This window comes from Anomalospiza imberbis, chromosome 5, assembly GCF_031753505.1.
Source record: "Anomalospiza imberbis isolate Cuckoo-Finch-1a 21T00152 chromosome 5, ASM3175350v1, whole genome shotgun sequence".
In the NCBI taxonomy this organism is placed as follows: domain Eukaryota; kingdom Metazoa; phylum Chordata; class Aves; order Passeriformes; family Viduidae; genus Anomalospiza; species Anomalospiza imberbis.
This window is the reverse complement of record NC_089685.1, coordinates 6,767,136-6,783,696: the sequence shown is the minus strand read 5'-3', so window position 1 is coordinate 6,783,696 and position 16,561 is coordinate 6,767,136. Positions and strand designations below refer to the sequence as shown.

The 16,561-nt window shown below is 45.8% G+C and overlaps 1 protein-coding gene across 7 annotated transcripts in view; it reads left to right on the top strand.

Moving 5' to 3' along the window:
• Positions 1 to 16,561, top strand: part of FRMD4A (FERM domain containing 4A) — a 360,918-nt gene that overhangs the window by 249,864 nt on the left and 94,493 nt on the right. For all 7 annotated transcript variants that reach the window (XM_068189520.1, XM_068189519.1, XM_068189521.1 and 4 more), the window contains one exon: positions 13,840 to 13,934. In XM_068189520.1, coding sequence (XP_068045621.1) covers positions 13,840 to 13,934 — 95 coding nt within the window. The remainder of the gene's footprint in view (positions 1 to 13,839; positions 13,935 to 16,561) is intronic.

The following is a 16,561-nucleotide window of genomic DNA, read 5'->3' as shown; positions in this document are numbered from 1 at the left end:
AGCAAGTATTATTTTGCTTTCTTTTCTTTTGAGTTATGGCCGATAATAATTTTTCTCCATTGCCTCCTCCTTTACTTATGCACTGTGACATTGGTGAGCCTGGAGTCAGAAAATGAAGCCCAGCATACTTGTCCCCTTCCCATTCACCTTCAGGGCTGCCTACAAGGCATTAGAACACAGCTGTGAGGGGGGGGACTGCTAGGACCCATTTAGGCTCCTGACTGTCCTGATGTGCACCAGGATGATCCATCTAGAAGTGGAGACAGAACTTGCTTGTGCCCCAGATTTCCCCATCGAACCTTGATCTGCTCCTTGAAGCATCCTCTCCCTGTCCTTCTGCTATTGACATGGGCAAGTGCTGGATGTGGTGGCTGCTGTGACTGACAGAGGGGACCAGACCAGAGGATGCAGGCAGCTTCCTTGCTGTGTCCCAAGGCATGCTGGACATGGAAAACTTTGCTTCTTAGGGACACACACTGAAGCTGATTTCATATATAGGCTCTGAATGTACAGACTCAGTGGGGAAGACTGCAGAGGTGCTGAAGGCAGGGCGAGTTCTGTGCTTCTGCAGATGAAAAGTTGTTGATTTTTTTTCCATTCCCTCTGAAATAACCATGGTTTTATCACCAACCTAATCCTTGGTTATATCCTGCATCTTCTGCTGACTCAAGAAGCAAAGTCTCCTCTTGGTTGCTCACCCAGAGTGGAGAGACCCTCTGTCCTACAGGACAAGGTGTATCAGACCCTGCCCCATGGCCCAGCCAAGTCAGGGGCCAGTCCCAGCCACCCCACTGGTGAACTTGGGGACCCCACTCAGGCACAGGAAGCCAGACTACCAGCGAGGAAGTAAGTGGGGTGGCACTGATTTCCTGTGCCTTGGGAGCTGGACCTACACAATGCATCACACTTTTACTTGACTTCAAGGTTAAAGCAGCTTCCTTAGCTATCCCCTTTCTCTCTTAGCCTGACCACTTGACTCTCCATAACATCTGAACTTTGCCATCAGGCAATGAGCAATGCAACCAACACTTGGAAAGTGAAGTTCAGCCTCTCTCTCCTGACCTTCCCAGGGGAAGAACTGTCTGTCTGACGTGTAGAATTTTCATAGAGTGATTTACATTTGAGTGTGCTAAGCCAGAAGCTTCAAAACATTGTGGTATGTTCTTAATGTAGCACAGATAATTAAACTGATGAGAACATCCAGGAAGACCAATGTTCTTCAACTCCCAAGTTTCTTATGGGGGAAAAATCCAACATTGCTGCATGTATGGAGAATCTACGGGTGGAACCAGCTCCTTTGACTGCATCCCTGAGTACAGATAGAGAAGATGAATGCACAACAGCTCATGTACCCACTATGCTTCTGCAGGCATTCACCTTCCCCAGTCTCAGCACATGAGGATGTAGATCTTGTTAAGTTTAATTCATTTCCCTGCACTCACAATTGGTGTGTGAAATAGAACAGGATGACTTAATCCTATGCATCCAACATAGCACTGTTATTTACTTGATTTACTTTTAGGTTTTTTTACTTTATTTACGTTTGGTTTGCTAACAGAGGGTTTTTTAAATAAATGGTTTTAATTTGTTTAGAAAATGTACTACAAAAATAAGCATTCACTTAACTTATTAAATATTTTCAGCAATGAAGAAGTGACTTTGAGTGAGGATGGAAATAAACATCCTCATTCAAGAGAGATTTTTTAAAAAGCAAGCAGAACATAAGAATGCAGCTAAGCTAGTATGTCTTGGGAAATTATTTTTCCTTTTCCACATCAGCAATAACAGATCAAGAGCATTTCCAAGCACCAATTTCTGTAGGCTGCATGAAGGGAGATGGACATTTCTACAGTTGATTTGAAACTGGATGAACTAGAGTGCTTCAGAGGTTTACAGTCGAAAAGATAAATGGATTGTGTGAGCTGTCCAATTTCATTATGTGCCCTAGCCAAACTCTTTCTTTAATGTTTGATAGAATTATGATCAAATATTTCAAAATAAAAATGCTGACCTCTATAGAAATTGTTGTTGACCTTGTCAAGGTAGGCTTAATGCTTTAAAAGAATACCAACAATCTCTCAGTGATATAAAACTTCAACAGACACTACCAAATCGAAATATATATAGAAGGCAGCTGGTTATTCACACTGGCTGAATGCTTATCAAGCCCCATTGTCAGCTGAGTGTGAAATGGATTCCTGCCCAGAAAGCTGGCTCTGAAGCTCGCTTCATGTTCAAAGTTTGATTTGCCACATGTGATACAGTCAGATGATTTAAAACACAATTGACTTTCTTGCAGCAGTTGACTACCCTGTTTCAAAATTATACATATCTCCAGAAACTGAAAGGCAAATATTCATGAAGACCCAAAATACTTTAAGCCAAATATTTACAATACCGATTATCTGAATAAATTTGTCACAAACTTTCTTAAAGTAGGTTACCTCACTTCCAACCCAGAGTGCTGCACAGAATGCCATATCTGTGTCTTTTTTTCTTTGCATTAAGACAAGGGTTTGAACCAAAGCCCTGCACACAAACCCTCTTAACTCCTCAGCATGTGCAATTAGCATCTTGAGCTGCTTCAGTGTGTATTAATTTAGCATCAGTTGAAGAGCTGGCCTCTCCATCTAATCTGGCCTCTGTATCCGTCACTGCTGCATGTTATGTGCAAAGGAAGGTGAAAAATCTGAGCCCCCAGTTCTGTGGTAAAACCATGAGATATGTTTAGCCTCAGTAATATCATTGCTTGCTTAAATTGATTGCAGATAATGACAATGAAATCCATCTCTGTTGCAGGGGCATCTTCCACAGGTTAAATGCCTTTGTGTTGAAAAATGAGACTTTTCTGACTCTTTGCAAGGATGAGGGAAAGAAGAAAGGGTTGCCTGGTTGCCCAGGCTTCTTTGAGGCTGTTGGGAGCGTGATTTGCTATGGCCTTCTTCAGGTAACTAGAGCTGATTTAGCCAGTGCTGGCTAAACCATGGAAATCCAATTGCCAAACACACCCAGTCCCAGTGACCTGGAGATCAGGTGGAGTGGGAGAAGCTGAAACCACTGTGACCTTGAAAGTCATGATTTGCTTTAAAGCACAAATGCTTCATTCCACTGCTTGTATGAAACTGATGACCCTAAGCCAGTGCAAAGTCCTCCAGTGTGTGGGTATTTTCCTTCTGCTCTGCTGATCTATTATCCATATTTTTCTCATTTATACATACAAATCTCATAGATGCTTCATGCATGAGAAGGTGGGAAGCTACCAAAGAGATCACTAATAGGCTCAAGACGTTGAGGATGATTTAAAGGGCTAGTGAATCTGATCATCATAGATGGGAATGGCTTTTCTTCTGCTCTAAAGGAACTGAATTTGCTTGAAAGTTGCTTGTTTGGGTCCACATAAGTCAGTACCTTTCCTTTGCACCAGTCCTTCTGAGTTAGTGCTTCATAAGTTTGCTCTAAATTCCCTGAAATTTAAAAAAAAAAAAAAATCAAGCCTGTCAAATTTGGGATGTATTTTCATTAAAACTGTATTAACACACAGCATGCAGCTCCTGATGTTACTATAAAACTTCTCATGGAGTTAAAAGTAGCTTCCTGAAAACACAGTATTTGCTGGAGTAAGCACATAGCAGAGCAGGCAGCCAGCCAAGCTTGTCTTCAGGAGTGTCTTGTAAAGGTAAAACCAGATTTGATGTTGTGTTAGGATTTGGGGGAAACCCAAAGAAAGATAATAGAGGAAGGATCTGCTTTTTCCAGTAATCAAAAAACAAATCTAGAAAGTTTAAATAAAGAATAATAAAAGTTGTATGTGCAAATTGACTTTGGGCAATTTTTTACTTGCTTCAGTGATGTTTTCATGGCTGATTAGATAGATGAGCTGGCAGTGACTTTAGAAGTGTTACAAAAACCATTTTTACATCAGTCAGCATAAGGAATTCCACACTTTCCATCAAATCCCTCCAAAAAAGAATTCTGCTTTCGTTTCCAATCCAGTTTTGCTTCTGTGGTTGGCCAGATCTTCTCACTCAGTTCATGCTCCTGGCCACAGTTCAGTCGGAAAGGACTCAAGGGAGGCTTGAGTCCTCACACGAGGTTATCCTGTGTGATCTTTCTCATCCTCAGAAAAATATCCCAGGAGGATATGTGAGGATTTTGACCACTTTCCTCTGGAAATGCTGTGCAGAAAGGACTGCATGCACAGATCAGCACTCTGGCGCACGAGGTGCACTAGGGGACACAGGACCTGGCATAGATACTCCATGAAGGGGGTGTGCATCAAGCCTTCACATCCGGATTGCACAGCTCAGAGATGCACACTCTTGGGGGATCCCAGGAAGAAATACTTTACAGTGTGCTGCTCCTTCTGGCACCCCAAGTAGTCAGGGCAGACCAGGACACCAGTTTGAATGCCAGGCACAGCATCCTTTCCTTCTCCCCAGCCCTGCAGGAGATAGAGAGGCAGATTCTCATGTGGGATGTAGTGCTCTAAGGCACCAAATCTCCTTGTACTTCAGGTCTATGGACAAAAAAAAAAATATGTGATCAGAGCCAGGGCCAGCCCCAAACCTGGGGTTTTCCTTCTGCCATCTTCAGCACATCAGCCAGGCTATTTCTTTAATGAATGTGGAGAATTAGCTATTCCTAGTGGAGACAGAGAAGGCATGGAGTGGGCAGAGGGCCGAGGGAGGGAAGAGGGAAGTGCTGAGGCTTTTGTTGTGGATGAGAGAAGGATCTGAGCATGAAGCAGATTTCCTGTCCCAGTACCAGCTGCAGCTGGCTGGCCTCTTTGGATGCAGTCACCTGAAAACTCTGCTGGAGTTGTAGGATCATACAGATGGCAACAGAGAGGAATGGGGTCACTGGGCATTGACACAGACCCCTTCTGAATGGGGGAAGAGTGCAGCTGCCTCTGCATCAGACAAGAAAGGGAGGAGTGATGCTAGAGACCCAGAAGTGTCTTTTTCATCCAACCAACTGCTTCTCATTTTGGTTTTGACATGAATTTGCCATGCAGACTTGGCCAGCTCATGATTTTTGCTTTCTGTGACTGCAAAATTATTTAAGCAGATTTCCACTGCTAATATATAGCAGAATTAGAGAGCATCAGCAATGCCTTCTGACTTAAGAGCTGGAGTGTCAGGTATCAGCTGAACCCAGAAATGCAGCTATCTGTGAATATTTCTGAGGCAACTTGTCAGTAGGGTGTTTCTAATCCTTTTACCAAACAGATTTTTTTAGAAAACTTGGGGATTCTTTTTGTCTATTTCTCTCTGACCCTAATAAATCTTAATTCCCACTACTTGCGGGTGTTGACTTTCCAAGAAAAAACGTCAATGGCATTCTGTCACCACCCTCCACATTCCCGAGGTGGCTGTTGGAGGCAAGTTGTCTCATTTGCTTATGTAAATGAAGAAAAGAGATTTTTAGAGCCAACCTCTAACTCTGGGAAGGAGGTGCTGCCTGTGCCAGCACGAGCAATGCTCCTACCGCAAGTCCCCAACACCGATGGAGTTCAGCTGTTCCAAGATAAAAAATAAGACTCTCCCTCTCCAGGCATTTTGCATTTCAATGAATAATTTTTCACCCAGCTACATCCCAGCCAGCTTTGATTATGTGCACTCCATAAATTGACATAATAACGTGGAGTTGAGGAATAGAGGATCTATCCCATAAGGGGAATTGCAGCCCCTAAAGCCCCAAGCCTTTAGCCTGAGCAGTTTTGTACAATATTATTACTCTGCATTCAGATGACATAATTACCAAAAGGGCCCTTACTGGGTATTTACACAACATTATATGGAGTGACTTCAGGTTTTTCTTTTCTTGGAAATGCATGAAAGGGGTTAAACAATACAATGATAGAGCTGTTGGCAGACTCAGTTTGACAAGAGGAGAATTGCAAGTTAGGGACAGTTCAGTGGCCCCCGGATGAAAGAATTATGTGATAATACTGACATGTTATGGGCATGTGGTAGCCACAGCATGGGAGGAGGAGGAAGAGGGCATCTGGGGAGATGGGTCTCTTATAGACTGGGAGAAGCTTGACACCAAGCTGTGGGGAAGGGATGCCATCCAAAGGGACCTGTAGAAGCTTGAGAAGTGGGTCCATGGGAACCTTGTGAGGTTCAACAGGGTCAAGTGCAACACACAGGGTCAGGGAAAACCCTGGTATCTGGTATTCCCCAGAGACAGGCTGGGCAATGAAGAGATTGAAAGCAGCTTTGTGAGCAGGGACAGGGGGTACTGATGGATGAAAAGCTGGGCACGATTCTGCACTTGCATCCCAGAAAGCCAAATGTGTCCTGAGCTGCAGCACAAGAAGCGTGGCGTACATGTGATCCATGTATTCGGAAGCAGGAGAGGGAAGGAGTTACAGTCCTTAAGGCTACTGCCAGTGAGTATCAATGCCCTGAGGAACAGAGTCAGACCACACAGGGCCAGTATGGTCTTCTTTACTGCCCTAACCTCCGTGGTGTTGGACCATAGGGTTGTGGCTGGTTTTAGCAGATGATCTAATTCATGGGGAGGACCTGGAGTTTGCTTCATTAGCAAATGCTAATAGTCGGTGGAGGGGAAGAATTGTGTGTGAAGCAGCGTTTGGCACTTTCATTTCCTCCTGATTACACCGCCCAAGGCTGAGCAGACCCAAGGCTCAAGCAGACCGAAGAAGCAGCGCTGTTCCCTGCCTGGTAGGACTGTGCTGGGCACAGCCACGGGAGGAATTGCTCTGCATTCATGCAAACTGTTCCTTTTCCACCTCACCTCTCCTGCTGATGGACTGGCCACACTGCACACATTCCCCAGTCTACATTGCAACCCAAGCCACCAAAAATGTGTTTTTCAAACATTCAACCTCTGAACGTTGAGCAAAATTTGACCAAATCAACAGGACTTGAGAGGCTGGTTTGAACTAAACACGTTTCACTGTCCATCCTGCAGAAACCAAACCTGCTCACAGCTAAATGCCAGTGGTTTGAGTCCTGCAGCCTGTGCCTGGCCACAGCTGGGTTATAGCACAAAATCAGTGCAGAGCATTGCAGCACTTGGCTTAGCAGTGTCTGATCTCTGCATTCTTCTGCTATATTGCACTGTAAGTCCCTCCAGCAAGGAGACAGTGGATGGTAGCAGTGTTTTTAACCTTATTGACTAAAGCATTGCTTGGTGTGAGTTAGGTAACTGGTTCCCACAGCTCAATGTGTGTCTGTGCTGGATGGATTTGGGAGGCACGTGTCTGTCCATATGTTGGAAGTATACATTACCCAGAAACCTTCTGCTGCAGAGAATTAGGGAGAAGCTATGACATGGGGGAGGGGGAACAGATAGGCTTGTTTGACAGTTAATAAAACAATGAAATATACTTCGTGTGTGCCTGAGTTTCTAGGGACATACCAGCAGCTGCTAATACCATGTCATCTGTTTTTTATTCATGGCACTGCTGGACTGTGGATAGATAATCTCTCTCTATAACTCACTCATTTCTAAGCTTAATGGGAAGCTGTCATAGAGAAACATGCTTCTCTGCCAAAAGTGGGCAGTCTGTCTTTCCACTGGGGGAACACATGATTCCAGAGTTCCTTGCTCTGCTCAAATCCCAGTAACATTGTCTTTTAATTATATTGAGTATTTAATACTGGAATGCTTGTGTTTCTGCTGTATTTTCCACAATGACTGGCAGAAACAGCCCATTCTGCCTCTGTCAGACAGAGATGCTCCATCCCATCTGGTCGCCCTCGTGACCGTCCTCTGGTCCCACTCCACAGGTCCATGTCTTTGCTATACTAAGGGCTTCACAACTGGATGCAGCACTCCAGTGGGATCTCACCAGAGCAGAGTAGAGGGGAAGAATCACCTCCCTCAACCTGCCACACTTCTTGTGCTGCAGCTCAGGACACATTTGGCTTTCTGGGATGCAAGTGCAGAATCGTGCCCAGCTTTTCATCCATCAGTACCCCCTGTCCCTGCTCACAAAGCTGCTTTCAATCTCTTCATTGCCCAGCCTGTCTCTGGGGAATATCAGATACCAGGGTTTTCCCTGACCCTGTGTGTTGCACTTGACCCTGTTGAACCTCACAAGGTTCCCATGGACCCACTTCTCAAGCTTGTACAGGTCCCTTTGGATGGCATCCCTTCCCCACAGCTTGGTGTCAAGCTTCTCCCAGTCTATAAGAGATCCATCTCCCCAGAAGCCCTCTTCCTCCTCCTCCTCCCATGCTGTGGCTACCACATGTCCATAACATGTCAGGATTATCGCTAAACCTGTGTGACAGTGACTGTGACTGGTGTTAGGAGGCATCAAAATGGGATTTTCATGTCACCTGGAGCAGCAAAGTCTTGCTCTGCATCCCTTGTATCTCACATCCTCATTTTCCTCTTTTCAGCACTGGGGAGGTGTCCCATAAGCAGACTCCAGCCTGCTCCCCCAGTGGGTACAGCAGCCCATATTAATGAGCTCATGCTAATATGAACTCATCCAATAAAAACATCAAAAAGCCATGAAACTCTGGGATTTTGACATTGAATCAGTTTGAATCATCATTCCTCATGCAGCTTCCCTTTTCCAAGGAGCTCTCAGGCTTGTCCCTCCCCTCCCTGCTTGCCTTCAGTGCTCTCTGTACTCTGCTGTTGTTCGGGGAAGTTGCCATTGTGTCTAATTGGGAAGAGACACCTGTAGAGTGCCTCTGTGCAGAGATGACTGGAGTGCATGGAAGAGAGACTCATCCCCTGTGGATAATTTGCCAGTGCTGAGTTCTCCTTTAAATAGAGGCAAGGAGATACAACAGAGCTAGGACATGGTGTGCATTGAAGTCTTCTTGGTGTAGTTTTTGCTAGCACAGGTTGTGCCTATAGTCTAGCGTGTGGAATGGGCTCTTTAAGCAATGGGGAATTGCAGGGAGACATCCCTTGGAGTGTCAGTCAAGTGTGATCCCATATGGACCTTCTTGCATTGCCTTTGGTGCTTTTTCATCATCTTTCTTCATGGCAAGTTCAAGTCACAGAGCTGCTACTAAGGCTCAGCCCTTTCCTCCTGACACCACTAATAAAACTCTCCCTTTCCTCTAAGTCATTATTTGAACAAACTTCAGCTGTTTTGGAGGGCAAGGAGGGAATGAGTTCACTGCTTCAAGCCTGCAGGGTTGTAAAGAGCCCCAGCCATGTGCTCACTGTGCTCCTCACTGCTAAGGCTTTGTGGATGCATGGCATTACCATTTCAGACAAACCTCTCCAGCATGGCCCAGGGAGCAGGGAAGGATGTCTGGGTCATTCTACTAATAAGGAGGCAGCTCCTAATGAGTCCATCTTTGCTCCCCTGCCTCTCCAAGAGGAAAGGAAGAAACCTCAGAGTGCTCTGAAGCCAGGCTTGACTTCACAGCAGAACTGTCTGCTCTGCAGAGTATCAGGAATCCCTTGGACGAGGTTTGGTGCCATCATACCTGACAGGTGGATCCTAACCTATAGAAAATGTCATGTTTGCAAGTCCAGGAAGTCCAGTTTGCAAAATGTAACTTGTTCCAGGCTGAAGTAGGATTTGGGGAGTACAAGTGTGGATCCAGAGCCAGGAAAGCACTCAGGTTACTACCATGCAGAGAAGCCTCAGGGGCAGGGTTTGGGTAATAAAGGACCAGTGTCTGTACCAGAGACTCGGATACACAGGAGTGTGGGTCCCTCAGCCTTTCCTCCTGGCAGAAGAACTTACCAGGAACAGACTCTCCTTCCCCAGGGACACAGCTCCAGTGTGCTGGGACCACAACTGGGTCCCTGCTGATTTCTCTAGTAACAACAGCAATTGGTTTACAGAACACTGTTCTTTACATTCCTTTCTGCAAAGAGAGCCCTGGAGCAGCAGGGGATTCCCTGGCTGTATAATGCTGGTCTGACAACCTACCCCACCAGCAAAGCATGGTCATCCCTCGCTGGTCCAGACAAAGGATTTCTCCTGGTGTTCCATATCCCAAGTTCAGGCCAGCCAGCTGCAGCTATTACAGCCCCACAGGCTGCTTTTTGTGATACAGGTTACAATGAGGATACCAGGAAGCTGTAGGTAGGAAGGGGATGAGGAACAGCAGATGCAGAGGGGTCTCCACACCTGCTTGGGCAGCTCCCAGGGTGACACAGTCCAGCTCTGTAGCTCTGCAACATTGAGGACATGGTTCAGCTTCTACTTGGAATACCACCTGTTACCCTGATCTATTTCTGTGGGATGCACAGGGTGCATCTTGCTGACCATCCAATTGTATTGAATCCAGAAATCCCAGGCCCACTTTCTATTGATTTCCCTGCTCTCACAGACCAGTCCCCATCTCCTTCAATGTGTCTGTGATGGAAGTTTTATTAATGCAAAATTTTCCCTCTGGAAAATGAAGTCCAGAAATTAATAATGAATTAAAACAACTTGCCACAGGCATTGCTAATGAGCTCTTTGTCTGCGCGGCTCACATGAAAGGAGGTCATTGCTCAGCTGTTCCCATCGCGAATGGCAAGAAGATTAACCGCTGCTAACATCCAGCGTGCGGGTCTCTCCTGAGACAGTGGGACAGGCTGCAGCTCAACTTCTGCCTGGCTGGCTTGTCCTGCCTTATCCCTGCTCAGCAGGTTTGTCTGAGAGAGTCTTTACTACCTGGAGAAGACACCTTCCTCCTCTCCCCTCCAAACATTCAGGTTGCCTGTCTGCGTTGGGAGGACATCTGAAACATTCCACTGGAAAGGACAATAACCTTGCAGAGCTTAAGGGGAGAGCAGAAAGTAATCTTGGAGGGGACTAGCAGGGCTTAACTTCATTGCCATAAGCCTCTTCAGGGACTCTGGCCCAGAAACTAACCTGGCACCACTCCAGTGCTGGGTCTGCATCTATTGTTCTTTTCCCTTATCTTGCAAGGCAAAGGGTTATCCTGCCTTATCTGCTACCACAGGCTTCGGAGGAGGCCCCACTGCAAAGGGTACTGGAAATCATGCCCCTGCTGAGCCTCAGGGGGCTGTGCTGGGAGAGGATCATCTGCTTCTGGGCAGTAGACATGGGAAAGCTCTCACACCCTGCTGACCACCTCTCCTTGGCTTTTTCAGCCTGGTCTCACTCAGCAGAAATAAGGAAGCAGCATGTTGTATTTACCCATCCTGGGGTGGGTGGGTGAAAGCAGGTGGTTATGGGTGCTGCTCCTCTCTTGATAGCTGGGGGTGGATGCATTAGTGCATGAGGCAAGGGAAGTTGAGCATCACTTCTCTATGATGTGATGTTCTCTATGACTTAAGTGCAGAAGGAACTTTCTCCCTTGTCCAGCGTCCCTTGTGGCAGTGTTGTCTGACTGCAGCAGAGGGACCCATACCTTCCCCATGTCCACAGGCAGCCTCTTACAGATCAACTGTTTATTGCTCTGTTCTGCTTTCTTGCAAAAGCTCAACCTATAACTTCCATTTGCTTAACCCATGCTTGGGAAAACTCTGCTGTGTTTGAGGCCTGATGTTTCATGACTCATTCCCACCCCTGCTTTCTCAGGTGGGACATCCAGCCAGGCTGACTGATGGCTCACTCCATTGCTTGGCAGCACAATTGCTCGTTTGTCGAATAACTGAGTCATGCAGAGCACTGGGCACCAGGCAGTGACAGCCACACAGCTCCCAACCTTGTAATACATTCCAGCATGGGGATGCCTGGATTCACCTCCACCAACAGTCCCCACCATGGCCTTGGCCGTGGAGGAGTCAGTCCTGCCATGCATTCCCACTCCTCCTCTAGTGGTAGCCCTGGGCTGGGAAGAAATCCCTTTCTGGTGCAGAGATACTTTGAGCCACCCACAAGAGAAAGGAGCAGGGATCCTTGGGCAGGGGCAGGGGAAATGCAAGGCTTCAAAGTGTACATTGAGAGCAGGAAACAAACCCCTCTTTCTCCTTTAAAAGTTTGTGCTTGTTTGTCTGTCGTTAGGCTGAAAACTCACCCAATGCCCCCAGTAACTACCTGCACTGAGCCTGTAAATCTCTGAATTCATCTGGCAGTCTTGCCATTCTCTTAATCACAATATTTGTGTATATCATAAGTTAAACTGTAGCTTGTCCTTAAAATACTCTGACAAAGAAAGGTTCATCTTGCAGGAGGCAGGGACACTGCAAATGCCCATCCCACCCATCACAGTGCCAGGAGGGAAGTAGCTGAGGATCCCCCAGTGACATTGGTGTAGCTGGTGTGCTCTTTTCTTGGGTCTTTGATTGGACTCAAGGGGACAGGGGACCTCACCACGGTCCGATGCCTGCTTCATTCATCTCTGAGCACCATTTGGGAGCTTGTTCAGGAGTGAAGGTCAATGCAATCACCAGTGTTGTCATAGCAGAGCCTCCAACGTTTGTGCCTGAGAAATTTGACTTGGGAATTAAAATGAAGCTAGTTGCATCCTACCTATTTGTTATCTGCCAGGCTGTTCCTCCTACACAGCAACTTCTCTCATATGCATTCAGAGGCTGCATTAAGCCAGGGCTGCATTTAGGCACAGATATTGCTTCTTTCTTTGCTGGCATGACCTAGAAACACCCCACACATTGGATGTCCCCATAGGGTGGGTAGAAGATGCTGTAATGCTCATATGAATGCCAGGGAAATATACAGAGGAGTAAGTTTGTCCCAGCTGTGTCAGATACTGTGATAGTGCTGGGTTTAGGGACATTTTCAGAGAGTCTGAGTCTTATGAATCTGTTTGAAAGTTAGGTACAAATCAGAGGGTTTTTTCCACTATAGCTGTGTTTATGTTTATAGCACAGAGTAGTTGATTAGGACAGCAGGGCTCTGATGCTCCTGCCACCCGTTTTCTGCACGGCATTATAATTTCACCTCCATTTAACAACAGGTTCGTGTCTGGGGTAACTGACTCAGCTGCTTGGCAGACTCATTGGGGCAGTCAAGCCTGCAGACAGTTTTATTTTCACTGAGGTTTGCAGCACAGAGATTTGTAGACCAAATCCTTATAAGCGGTCACCAGGGAATATTGTTGGGATCTCTAACCCCAGCTGTGCCAGTGCTGCTGCAACAACTGCAGCTCTGGCATCTGGGGCTATTACAAGGCTGCAGTTACATGGATCCTTTGTACCCCTGTTTCCTACAAGAGGCAGGACGAGAGCTGTGCTATTGCCAAGGCTTCAGAAATCTGGTTGGAAGAACCAGAGCCCAGGAGAGCAGATAAAAATTCATAGAAGCAGGAGAACACATTAGAGTTAAAAGACAAATAAGGTTTTGCAGAAAAGATGGTAATGAACCGTCCTCTGTTTCTCTGAGCTTGGCTTTTATTGTCTTACAAAGAGTATTTTGAATGTGTGTGCTACTTTCCTGTCTTTCCTTCCAAGTGCCTAAATTTGAGGATGTATCCTTATCTCTATATGACAAGCAATAGTGAATGGGAAACTATTTTGTTCTGTCATTTACTTCTCATTTGGTCCCAACACATCCTATCTTTTGGCACTATGTATTTTCTTAGTGCTATCTATGCTGTGTGTGAGAGATTGGTGTCTGAATTGTATTTGCAAAGGCCCTTGATAAAAAGCTTTAACAAGTAAAATTATCAGAGAGGCAGAAGTGGGCTGGTCCTGGTTGATCCGAGCACTGGCAGCCAGCAAATCATCTGTCTGCAGAGACATTAAGTGCTGAATAGGTCAGAATTGCCAAGTTTTTAGTATTTACCTAGGAGGGAAACTACTGCTCATTTCAAGGAGCTAATGTTCCTTGCAGATTTAGCTTGAACACCAGAGGGAACATAAAAGCAACAGCTGTGGAGTGGTTTCAAGGATAGTGTTTTCCTCCTCAAGCACAGTGCAGTTCTATCCAATTCTCCTCATTAATCACTTTCTTTCATTTTTGTTTTTCAGCCAAAGCTTTTGGCCAAGGAGCTGCTTGACTTGGTGGCATCTCATTTCAACCTGAAGGAGAAGGAGTACTTTGGAATTGCATTCACAGATGAAACGTAAGTGTGAGAAATCAAAGACTTAAGAGAAAACTCTTGGTTACAGAAAATCTTGGTGTAGAAATACTGTGTACACCAAGGTCCTAGACCAAGGTCTAGGGAGGCATGGACCAAATTACCAGAAAATTTTGAGGTTTTGTCTCAGGACAGGCCATATCTACCCCCAGATTAAATGACAAGAATAAAATTTGCACCAGAGAAACATTAAAGGTCTGCCAAAAGCTATGATTAGTCCCAGACTGTGACCTCTCAGTGCTACTGCACACCCTGTTACATTTTCCCAGCTGTTTTCTCTCAGGAGTTACACCATCCTTGGCATATGGACTGTGTCTTGTATGGACACCCACCTTGGTCTGCAAAAGGTTTTTTCTTTGTATGTTAATCAGGAAGAGGCTTCCCACACCTAAATCATTTTTAAAAACCAAGGTTTTCAAGCCAACACTGTGTCCCCAGAAGAGCTGAGTCAGGGGTATTGCTGTCACGAGCCAGTTCCGCTCTCCTGCTGAAGTGGCAGGGAAATGTACATTATCTGCTGGAATAATGATTCAGGATCGGGTAATCAGAGGCTGCTGGATAATTGCACAAACATATCCGCATTCATCTCGGCAGCAATCACCCCTCTAAATTCAATTCCTTTGGCAAGCACCTGCCTTGGACAGCCTGAGGCCATCTCAGGACACAGATCCAAGGATGGAGGAATGCTCAGCAATAGGCAGGTGCAGAAGCAGGACCTGAATCAGATGCGATCCCAGAATCCATCCCAGCTCACTGACATGAGTAGCTCAGCCCTGTAGATCTCCAACCCAACACAAGTTAGAGACTAATCCTCCAAGGAGAAACAGTAGAAGGCACTTGCCTTTTACAAAGCAGGAGTAGGAAATTGCTCCTGCCACTGTGTTTATTCTTGGAGAGAGCAAGTTACTCAGTGGGTGCTGCCTGAGAGGCACAGGAAAGCCGTGCAGGGAAGCCACAGCACACAAGGAGATGAAAATGTTCCCTTAACAGTCCCAAGAGCACAGGTGAGAAACAAGGCACATCACAAACTGTAATCAGAGAGCAGCAGAGCAAGTCCCAGCTCTCAGTTCAGCTGGGTGGGCACAGGGCTCCCCTGAGAGAGCAAGGGAAGCTAATGAAGAGGTGTCAGCAATTAGAGAGACCCAGCCTCCCCTGGAACTTCTAGGTTTAACTGGCTGAGAAAAGATCTGGGTTAGCAAAGGGAGGAAGTGTGAGAGCTGGCAGAGGTTGTCAAGGCAGAGCTTGAAGCAGATGCAGATGGATATGCATGGTCCAGGCAGGATTCAAAGGGTTAGGTGGTGGCATCCACTCACTTGGTCACCTTCAGACCTGTAGATGGAGCAGGGTGCTTTTTAGGAGATGCTCAGCCAGCCTAGATAAAAGATTTGGGGACAACCTCTCTAAATCAAGGAAGTGCAGCCCAGAAACAAGCATTAAATCCTAGCTGGTCTGAAGCCCTTCTGCTGTCCCATAGTGACTCTGACATTTGCACTGAGGCTTCTTCAGTGCTGTGAAAATAAACCTGACAAGAGTATTTCCTCTTCAGTTGTAAAATGCTCTGAAGAGAGTTGGCACAACCAGCAATTGTTTTATTTGACTGAACACAGCCAAAGAATATACTTGGAGCCTTGGGCAGAGTCTTGGAAATAGATGTCCTAAGCCAGCTTCAGAAAATAAACTGGACTGTCTATACCACAGATCTTAACCTGCAACATGAAATGGAAGTTTGAAAAATCCCCTTTCTTCAAAAAATACTAAAACCAGTCTCCTAATGTCTGTTTGCAGGGCACATAACCCAAGCCTTTACCTAATACAGACCAGGAATGTGAAAAGAAACCCTTTAATTCTGTGACACAGATCCTCAGGGACTTCTTCACTCTCCACTGAGTTTCCATGTGCTTTACTTGAAGGGGACTCATAACTAGCTGAAACAGAACAAGCCTGGTTCATAAATGTAGTCTGAGGTTGGCTAAATGGCAAGTTTAGAAAGAAGAAAAGCCACTAAAGTATTAAATCAATTCTTCTATTTAAGAGTAAAAGCTCTATGAGAGTAATTTATTTAGAAATTATTTAGACTGGGGATTTCCATTCATTAGTTGTACTCTATCATGACAACCTTAGAAGAAAATCAATAGGAACAACCTTTGCGTCGGCAACTTAATAGTTTCTTGTGATAATATGGGGTCATTACTGCATTCAGCGTGACTAAAATTAGATTGTCAGACTATTATGGAGGGGAGAATAACGCCTCCTATTTTAGTGATCATAGGAACGTTTTATAGCGTGAGCCATTAACTGCAGGAGGGCACAGGTCAAAAGGGTGTCCCTGTACAGCACCAGGGGCCAAGCTTCCCAGGAAGCCAGAAGAGCAATATCCTGCTTGATTAAAAGTGAAAAGGGATGGGGGAAGAGCTTAGGTTTTAGTTCATCTGGTTATGAATCTCCATTAACCACCCGTTCCCCTCAGATCAGCTCCTCCAGCATTCACTGAGAGCAAGTGGCCAGGATTAACCTTCTGTTCACTGCAGACTCCCCATCTGGGCCATGGGCAGGGTTTCCACATCCCTCACTTGTCCTTAGATCAGAGTCACCGGCTCCATTGAGAGCCACCA